Source organism: Malurus melanocephalus, unplaced genomic scaffold, assembly GCF_030028575.1.
Source record: "Malurus melanocephalus ecotype Western Australia unplaced genomic scaffold, MMel_1.1 scaffold_17, whole genome shotgun sequence".
NCBI lineage: Eukaryota > Metazoa > Chordata > Aves > Passeriformes > Maluridae > Malurus > Malurus melanocephalus.
In genome coordinates, this window is record NW_026623249.1 from 1,819,132 (window position 1) to 1,828,729 (window position 9,598).

The 9,598-nt window shown below is 46.5% G+C and overlaps 1 protein-coding gene across 2 annotated transcripts; it reads right to left on the bottom strand.

Annotated features, from left to right (window-relative positions):
* Positions 1-130: 130 nt before the first annotated feature.
* On the bottom strand, positions 131-7,766 carry EIF3D (eukaryotic translation initiation factor 3 subunit D). Of its 2 annotated transcripts, none has more exons than XM_057387492.1 (15): positions 7,635-7,766; positions 7,205-7,338; positions 6,864-6,909; positions 6,336-6,472; positions 6,149-6,234; positions 5,602-5,674; positions 5,344-5,456; positions 4,986-5,118; positions 4,280-4,427; positions 3,900-4,030; positions 3,369-3,454; positions 3,014-3,143; positions 2,394-2,536; positions 1,330-1,610; positions 131-288 (listed from the first exon to the last, which is right to left on the bottom strand). In XM_057387492.1, exons 2-15 carry the CDS (start codon positions 7,325-7,327, stop codon positions 275-277), a joined length of 1,644 nt encoding a protein of 547 aa, XP_057243475.1. In that variant the 5' UTR covers positions 7,328-7,338; positions 7,635-7,766; the 3' UTR covers positions 131-274. The 2 variants fall into 2 exon arrangements, with proteins under 2 accessions (XP_057243475.1, XP_057243467.1); XM_057387484.1 differs by having other exon boundaries at positions 5,344-5,459.
* Between the last annotated feature and the right edge of the window lie 1,832 nt (positions 7,767-9,598).

Genomic DNA, 9,598 nt, shown 5'->3' on the forward strand with positions numbered 1-9,598 from the left:
CATGGCGGCGAGCGCACCACGTGTCCGGGGGCGGGCGGCGATTAAAGGGGCAGGTTCGGCACGGGAGCCGTGATCACGGTGGGCACCCGAACCAGGAACACACACACACACAGACACACAAACAGCGCCGTCACTCAGCAAAATCAACTTTATTCCGCTTTCTCCCTGTTTATAATCGATGCGCAGCAAAGCCGGGGCGAAGGTGCAGCCACGGCCCGCCCCCAGGGACCGGGGCTGCCTGGATACTGCAGCCTGTTGGTGCCGGTTGCAGGGTTCAGCTCTCTTCCTCTGAAAAAAGAGAAAAGAAATGAAGTGAATGTAGCTGGCAGAAGAAAACCAGCCAAATCCCMAAATTAAACCCCCTCAATTGTCAAGGAAATGCCACAAGAAACACGAAAAATCAAGCCTGCCACTTCAGGCAGATTTATCCCACTGCTGTCTCCTTGCCTTCCCCCAGCTTCCCAACAAACCTGTATATCAGCCAGGACTACGCACACGTCATGTGGAATTACACAATTTACATTCCTGAGCAAATTACGCAGCATTTCCATAAAAAAATCCGGAGCAGCCAGGCTAAGTTTACAGCCTAAAAATAAGCTAGGCGATATTTTTCCTATCACAGAAGCAAGAGCTGTAGGATAACTGGTTTCTCACTGTCAACAGAGTACATGCAGATCTCGTGTCAGGGATCCCAGATGGTTCTAGKCAGCAAAGCACAAGTGTACAGGGCCTCGTCCACTGTCCACTGAGTGCCACTGATCCTCCAAAACTCCCATCCTGAACAGCCAGCAATTGCTCAGCTTCAGAAAAGCCTACACTGTGTTCCCTCAATTGCACTCTGTCACCATGCGTTTTAAATGTGTCACCTTATACTCACTGCCATTTCTCAAAATGCCGTGAAAAAATATCCCAGAACCAACAGAAATTAGCACGACCCACTCCTGCAGACCTTGGGGCCACTGAATGAAGGGCTCCTTGGAAGGCTTCGTTCTCCCAGGCAGGCTTCGTTTTCCCAGGCAGTGCTCTGGATGTGTGACCTCCCCCCCATCCCTGCTAAAATCAGTCCTCATCAAGTATCCGTACAGAGGCACAACATCTGCATTTACAATTCTCTCCTCTTTTTTCATCCAGCTGAGTACTCCCAATGTCACCCACACCTTTTCAAGTTGAGTCCCATCCTTGGGACCACACCTTCTCCAGCCTTGTTCCTCATTTGACATAGCACTGGTCAGATCTGACTCTTTAGCTGTGGTTTTCATCATATGTCACTTTTCATCCAGACCAGTACATCACTTAAAACCATAAATGCTACAAACACATGCTACAAACCTTCCTCTTCCTCTTCTTCCTCCTCATCCTCCTCATCTTCATCAGAACTGAAGGTGCCATCAGGCAAACTGTAGATCCGGATCACCTGCTTGTTGGGGTCCTTGAGAATGAGGTACTTCCCCTCATCCAGCTTCATGCAGATGTCAATGACGCATCGCAGGATACCCCAGGCATTTTCTATGCTCAGATTAATCTGGCTGGCAAATTCATTTGGCTTGAACTGCTGTGTGCCCAGGATCACGTGGCGGGCAGAGTCTTTCACGTGGTAACGGGATACATATCTAGGGGGGTAAGAAGTAACCAGAGGGGTATCAGATTAAGCCCAGGGATTAAGCAGAACACAACCAAGAAAAGTAGTGATCATCTTATTTTTGTTTTCTGGGCTGAAAAATCCTAATACTCCAACACTGAAAGCTAAGAGGATCTCCTGGCTACAAACTGTCAATCAGTAATGCACCTGGAAATCCGCAAATCGGATGCAGTGGTACAAAAGATAAAGAAGAATTAGCCTTACAGATAAAATTAAGCAACAGCATGATTAGCTGGGAGTTTGGAACTAAAAAGATGCGAAAGCATGAGTCCCGTGTCTAAGGATGGAACTGAGGGTTGCAGAACCACTGGAACAGAGTTAACAAAAGCCTTTTGTTTATTACCCGCAGTATAGATTCAACTGATTTTAAGATGATAGCTCAAAAAATGCTGTGGCTACACTTCCCCCCACTGCACAATTTTTCAGTAACAGGGCACTAAGGATCTCCATCAGACTCCTGACAGGGACCATAGTCACTGTGTTTATTTTCCAAGGTTGACGACCTYGGCCAACAGGCTGAGAGCCCATGGAGGCCACCTGCCCCATATGTGTGTGGGGTCAGTCACAGCTGGATGTTGAAGGGAAGCAGCTTACACCAAGGCTGGTACTCTTACTGCAAACTTTCTTTTCTTGGCCACTCAAACATTGGGTGATTTCAGGATTACTCAACCTATAAATACTTCATTCAGACACATATGGAGTTTAATCATGGAAAAGGCACCTGGTAGATGTTTGGTGTGAACCCTACCCTTACCCAAGTTTAAGATACTCTGATCCAGCCAACAGTGCGCAGCATGTCCAGCGGGCCAATTTGTAGCTGTTGTTTTTCAGCTCCGTGGCAATGACAGCCCCTCTCTGAGAGTCCAGCTTCTGACGCCAGTCTACTCCATTGCAATACTGAGAGAAGAATCAGAACCAGGGTCAGCCTGACAAGCCAGCAGCAGCCACCTCTTCAGCCATCTTGTCATGACATAGGGCAGCTGCTTCTGTCTACCTTACAGTATGACATGAGGGAATTTGAACTGCAGCCTATAGGGAAAGCTCTTGCATCAGAGAGGGAGAAATGCAAGCAGTTGCAATTGCCCAACATTCGTGAACTGGTCAGAAAGGGTAGTTCGAGGGAAGAATTCTAAAGAGAACCATAGGAAGAGATGGGCTACTGAACTGAACACCCAGGGACAAGAGGGTTCATAGCCAGCTACCTTCCATTTGGGGAAGAATCCTATCAGCATTGCTTGTCCACCAAAGCTTTACTCCTTAGTGAAATGTAACACCAAGGGAACACTGCCAGATGTTTATCTTCCCTGCTGTACCTGGCATGTCAGGCAGCAGTGAAGCAGTTAGAGCTAGCTTGGGGATCCCATTCTTCCTCACCCTCGAATCCCACTCGTTCAGTGTTTTGATGTTGATGAATGACACTTCTCCATTAGCTCCAGTCATCACTCCATCATGCTCACAGCGGACAATGAGATCTATATCATCTCCCAGCTTCCATCTTCGGTACCTGCCAACAAACAATACAGCTGGTTAGTTCTGACATTTGTTCCCTTCCAGATCCAAGTGTGCACTCAGCAAAATCCTTTCCTCCTCTATCTTTTCACTGTGGGTCATCCATGAATCCCTCTCAAGATAAAGCATCTATCAGGAACACTCCTAACCTGTTCTGCCTCCATATCACACTGATATCCTGCCCCTTTGACAAACTTGGGCATCAGAGATATCAACTTACCTGTATGCAACAGAGGCTACTTCGTTTTTATCCATGTCATCCTCCACAAAGGGGTTTGGGTTGGGAAATTTGTATTTCTCCTTTCCCTGCAGATGAAAGCAGCAAAGCATGTTAGGAGACAGTTCTTCTCTATTGGAAAAATATTCTTTTACAGCAACAGTAGCTGATTTCCCTTAKGTAGAGAAACACCATAACATTGAGACAGCTGATGAAAGCCTCATGTCCACATTAGTCATAGCACTATACGAAGTACTTGTACTGGCWCTTAAGCTCCATTAAGTATACTGAGAAGCCAGTCTGCCTCAGTAGGAGTAGGATGACTTCTCTGTGAAATACAGGTGAAAACCTTTCTACAACTAAGTCACACTCCTCAYCAGAAGTAATCCCATCCCTTTCAAAACTGAAAGACCATTGGTGTAACGCAATTGTCAATTAAAATGCTCCTGACCTGTATTAAAGCAGCCTCAATGAAGTCTCTTCTTGAGCTTCTCTGAAACACAGACCCCACAACTCAGCACTGCTCCACCTTACCATCCTCAGACACTGCTGGGAGAAGTTATGATTGATGTAGGTAGCTTCCATGGCAAGGTTGCGTGGAGAATTAAAGGAGTTGCCCTCTTCCTGTGGTGGCTCATTGGCTGTTTCACTCACTGTCAGAAGGTCTGGGAAGAAAACCAGATGCAGTGGTTATTCTTGGGAGAATAACTATGTCAGCTCTAGTAAGTCTCTAGCCCCACACCAGGGCAGATCAATACTGACATTCCCCACACAACTATCACATGTACTGCAGTAATGAGCTTGTTCAGGAGGGTCAGTGTGGACACTGAGACCCAAAATAAAACCCAATAAGCATAAAGAAAATCAACCCTTTACCTACTGCAGCACAAATTTCTTTGAGGACTTTTCCTCACCAAAATCGGAGTTGTCCCTCTTGTCAAAGAAAAGCTTGGATCCAACTCTCTGGACGATGATGTCCCAGGAGTAGACAGAGCGAGTGCAGCTCATCAGCGTGGCCAGGATGGCATCCGTGGCAAATACATTCCCTTGTGTCTTGGCCAGCTATGAATACAGGAGGACCAGAAAACTGTTTCAGCAGCAAAAACAGACACCCCTTCCCTAGGCAGGATGAGAAGTGTCAGCAAACTAGATCACTGTTTTTTTCTCTTGACTGAGAAAACAGAACTGGTATGCAGCACATCGGCTGCCAGACTAAGCGTAAGGTACTACCCAGCAATCCTGACCCACCCTCACCCACACAAGGGGGAAGTAAGAAACTACTATGAAATGTTAATTCTGTTGAAAAATGCATGGCTTCTTAYTGCCAATCAGATCACAAGAGAGGAATCTCCAAGTCTTCCTCACCTCCAAAAGCAAAGCTCCAAGGATCAGGGCTCTGACATATGTTTCCTTCCCAACATAGTTGAAGTAYTGGTCTGCTTGCCCTTCCAGAATTACAGCTTTTCCTTGGCCAGTGTTCCTAACTCTGCATTAATCTAGCTCTGCCTTCAACCTTAGAAAAATACTGACACCAGCTAATGCTTCTTGCTTTTGCCCTTTAGTCTGATGGTGACAGCAGTACACACCAATGAACACACTCCTGGGCTTTATGGTAAATACCTTTCGGATAACTGGGTCATCCGTAGTGGTGACGGTATGGAAGATGCGCTTAATGCTCCTCAGGAGCTTCTCGTTCCTTGTGGTAATGCGGTCAAAGGCTTTGTCATAGTACTCCAGGGCTCCGCAGCACTCTCTGCAAAGTTAAGAGGACCATCTTGATACCCGTCCTAYAGATAACATCATGGTTTAGTCCATGAACCACAGAGGACTGAAGGGCCTGTTGGGTGTTCCATTATCTCCCCCTGGTTTGGGTACCTCAATGAAAATATTGGGACAAAGCCAGGAGACCCTTGGGCTCCTGCTTCCCAAAAACCCAATCACTTCAGGAAGCAAGCAAAGGACTGTTTTAGGAACTCACATATCCTGTGGCTCTGATACCTCCAGGTAACGCATCTTCATCAGGCGAGGGAAATCCATCTCTTCCTTCACCTCCCAATCACTGCGAACTTCAACAGAGGAGTCACGAGGTTTCTGCTGTGCGGCCAGAGGTGGGACAGGTAGAGAGAGAAATGGAGACACAGCACATCAGGATTTGAGAAAGAGGAGCTGCCCTCGGAGTGCAGCCAGAAACCAAACCAACCAAACCAGGGGGCACAATGCTTGTCAGTTTGTCTACCTGTGATTTCTGGTCCCATTTCTGCCTCACTCCAAACTGTTTCTGAAACTTCTTTTGCAGGCGCAAACGATCTCTAAAATGACAAATGTGAGAAAACTATKAAGAGAAGTTCTTGATTCCTATATGCCACAACCATTTCTCCACTTCCAAACTACCACCAGAGGAACAGTCCTTTCAGGTACCGAGCTGCTGAAACATTTGCTGAGCCATCTGTTGACCAAGATGCCTGAGGCATTAAGAAGTCTGTTCTTCACTCTGAGCACTTCTTTACGTAATTTTACCTGAAGACTGAAATGCAGTTTTCAGAAAGGACATTCTCTGTTTAGAATGCCACCTTTACTTGCTAAATGCAACTCAAAAATTCTCCTAAAAYATTAGCCATTTGAAATCCATGCTTTTAAGTACTATTGACATCAGCAGAACACTGAACMTGAAATATCCTAAATCCTTCTTTGCTGTTTGCTCCAGCAGGTTCTGTTACTGTAATTTTGCAAATTTATCAACACACTCCAACCCGAACTCGGTATGCTCATCTCGGCAGCCTCACCTCTCCTTCTGCTTGGCACTCTTTGGCAGTGTCTGCATGCTGAACTGCAGCATGTTCCGACGGTCCTTGTCTCTCCTAAGGTTCCTCTGTAGAAATGCAAGAAATAAAAAAAAAAAGATATTTAAGTTTCAAAATGATTCCATGCTGCCGAAGCTCTCCTCTGATCTTGTCTCTGAGAACAYGTTACCTGTGCAAACCTCATACGATTCCTCTGGTACGCTGTTTTCTGCGTCCGGGCTGTGTCCACCAGCTGGAAGCTGGTCTCATCCTCCTCATGGAAATAGGCATATTGGCTCCCGCCACCAAACTGTGATGAGTACTTGTCTGTAAATAAAACAAAGCATCTTGACATCAAGATTCTAAGAAAAAAACACTGATACTTTGCCCCTTTCTCTTGCTAAATTCTCCCCAACTGCCTTCACCTAAGCCTGATATCTAAAGTGGGACTCCTGCCTACACCTGCATGTCTCTTCCCCCTTCAAGCCTCCCTTAGAAGCCCTGGTTGTAAGACAGAACAAAAATCCAGAGTAAGCCCCAAGGACAGGGAGATCCTCACAGAGCTCTCTCAAGGGTAAAGCAYTCTTCCTAAAGTTGCCTGTCTTGCTGAGGTGTGCAGGTAATTACAGGGTGGTATGAGMCATGAAAGCAGGAAAGACGCTTTGAAGAAAACTTTGTAGAAAATAAACCACAGGAGCAGCCACCAGACTACACGTACTTGTGTATCTTTTATCCTGATAYGTGGCTCCTGTCCAATCGGCCACCTAAGAACAAGAATAAACAATCAAAGTAAGCATTAATGTGACATTTCCCCTCACACCTCTTACTCTGACACACAAGACTCCCAACAGTAGAAGCAAACACTGCTGTACACTTCAGGTCTAATCCTTTTGACTCCCACCTCTGCCTGCCTGCCCAGCTAGGTGTTCAGACTATTAGGATGCACCGCCAAGGGTGCCAGARGAGCAGCCAGGGTAACAAAAGCGAACACCAGAGGCAGCGTGCAGGGAGAGGCCCCAAAAGGCACCCAGAGCTCACGGCCCTACACGGCCCAGGTACCTTGCCCAGACGGTCTCCTTTGCTGAAGGGCTGGTAGGGCATGTCCTTGAACTGCTCCGGCACAGCACACGGGCCCCAGCCGGAGGGGTTGTCCTGGATCACGGGTGTGACAAACTTTGCCATTTTTGAATCTTCTAAAAACGAAAAAAAAWMAAAAAAAAAMCCTCAAACTCTCAGCTACCGCACGGTGTGGCACCGAGGCCCAAGGCTTTGCCTCAGCACGGACCACCACAAAGGGAAGACGCCTCAGTCAGTCAGGCCCGGGGGGAAAGGAAAGGGTCCCGGTGGGCACTGCGTGTGCCGGGGCGGGGCAGGAACGCGGCCCCACCGGAACCGGCGGGAGCTGCGGGGCGGGGGGGGTCTCGGTACGCGCGGGAAGTGCCGGCGGGGCAGTCGGGAGGCTCCGGAGCGGCCCCAGCGCCCCCCTCACCTGCGTGGCCCCGGCGCGGCTCCGATGGCGGCGGATCCAGCGGCGGACCCGGGAAAGGCTCCAGCGGCGGCGGCGGCGCGGGCGGGGAAAGGGCCGCGCGCAGCCCCAGCTCGCCCTTTGCGCGTCAGCGCCGCGCGACGGCAGCGCCGCCGTCGTGAAAGCGAAAAAAACCCTCAACASCCGGAAAAGCGAGCAACGAGCGCGCCTGCCGTAAAGCGCAGCGCTGGGGCAGAACGTCAACTATTAAAAAAAAAAAATTCTTAGTAAAGTGATGCCCGAAAAAGGCCTAGAAATAAAACTCCATRGACCGTTGTCTATAGAGCAGGTATTTATTTATTTATTGCAGCGCTGGTGTAGCGCTGGAGGTGAGGGGGATTTCTCCTCCTAACCCACCCACCTTTGCTTCAAATTCGCACATATTTATACAGTAAGCATGGTGTAACATGAACATTGTCACTGCCCCTCATATGCCCACCATACACCCACCACTATACATGGCACGGAAATACACGATATCACAGTTTTACAAGTGCACATGTGTCATCCTCAATTCGGTGGTCGCGGGGGTCTCCCTCTAATGAGATACCATCCTCTTCATCATGGTGGACCTTTGTCTTCAGGGCATGCACAGTTGTGATGTTCATGGGTTTTTTCTAGTCCTCCACGTCGTAATTTTCAATTATTTTGCTGACTGTCCCGTGCCTCTGCCAAGYTCTCATTAGTGCTCTCTACTGTTCCTTGTTATAGTATAAACCTGTCTACTTTCTTCAGAACTTTTTCTGATTTATRCCTCTTGGTGATTTCATGTATCTATGTRCTAATCCAGCTGGTTAGATTGTGTGCAGCTGGTATACTCTATGTTGCTAATACACTATTAAAGAACTTATAGCAATATATAAAAAAGCTATCATAGATAATATATTGAAAGTGATTATGTTATATTTTAATAATACGTAAAAAGTTATTACATTCTTATATTGATAACATTCTTATATTTTATATTGTATAAAAAAGGMTATAGAAAGTTTTCAATTAATAGGCCTCATAAGCACCTTGTCACTTTGATATAGACCATATATATCAAAAGGATGTTCTTTGATGTTTSATCTTTGTATAGTTTCAAGTCTAATCAACAAAAAAGARGTTTAATCCATGAAACAGCAGCTAACAAACAAGATCCAAGTGATGTCCAGATGTTAGACAAATTACTTGACAGAATTGTCTTGTTAGGGTTTGGGGGTCAACCTGTTTCAGTGACCTCAGGGGAGGTTAACAAATCTTAAGAAGAAAGATGAACCCCATATAGTGGACGCAAAGAATGCAGAATTTACAAGCCACAAAGACATTTGGCAGGACCCCCAAGAAAAGGAAGAAACCAATAAAGACAACTCAGCAGCTGGGTGAAAGGTGATTCTGGCAGGGGGAGATCACAGCCACCCACCCAAGAAACTGACTCGAAAGCAGAGAAAGACTGAGCATGCAGACTAATTAGCATGAGCAGGGAGAGGATCATTAACCTCTAGGTTAATAGGAAACAGAATACTAATTGAAAAGAGAACTAGGTAACCTGTAGCCAAGGATCCTTTGCTAAGATGTATAAAGAGTGAAAAGTTTTGGTAGTCGTTGTGCTGCTTTGTGGATTTGCCACCCAGCACCCTTTTCTATGCAGAACTGTGAATAAATGGAACATCTGGATTATAWATGTGGATTGGCCTCTTGCAATGATATGAAATAACTTATTTTGGGACAACACTGTCATTTACTGGAATATCATTCCTGCTTAATTGCCACTTAATAAGGAAAAAAACATGCATGAGTGGAAGGAGAGTGATGTTGTGGATAGTGTAAATTTGCCCTGTTGACTAAATGCATGAGTTTGGCTTTTACATGTAAAAGCTGGGGGTGACATGGGACAAAATCCATTCAGTTTGTACCCAGATGCCATAAAGAGGAAGAAAACTTGA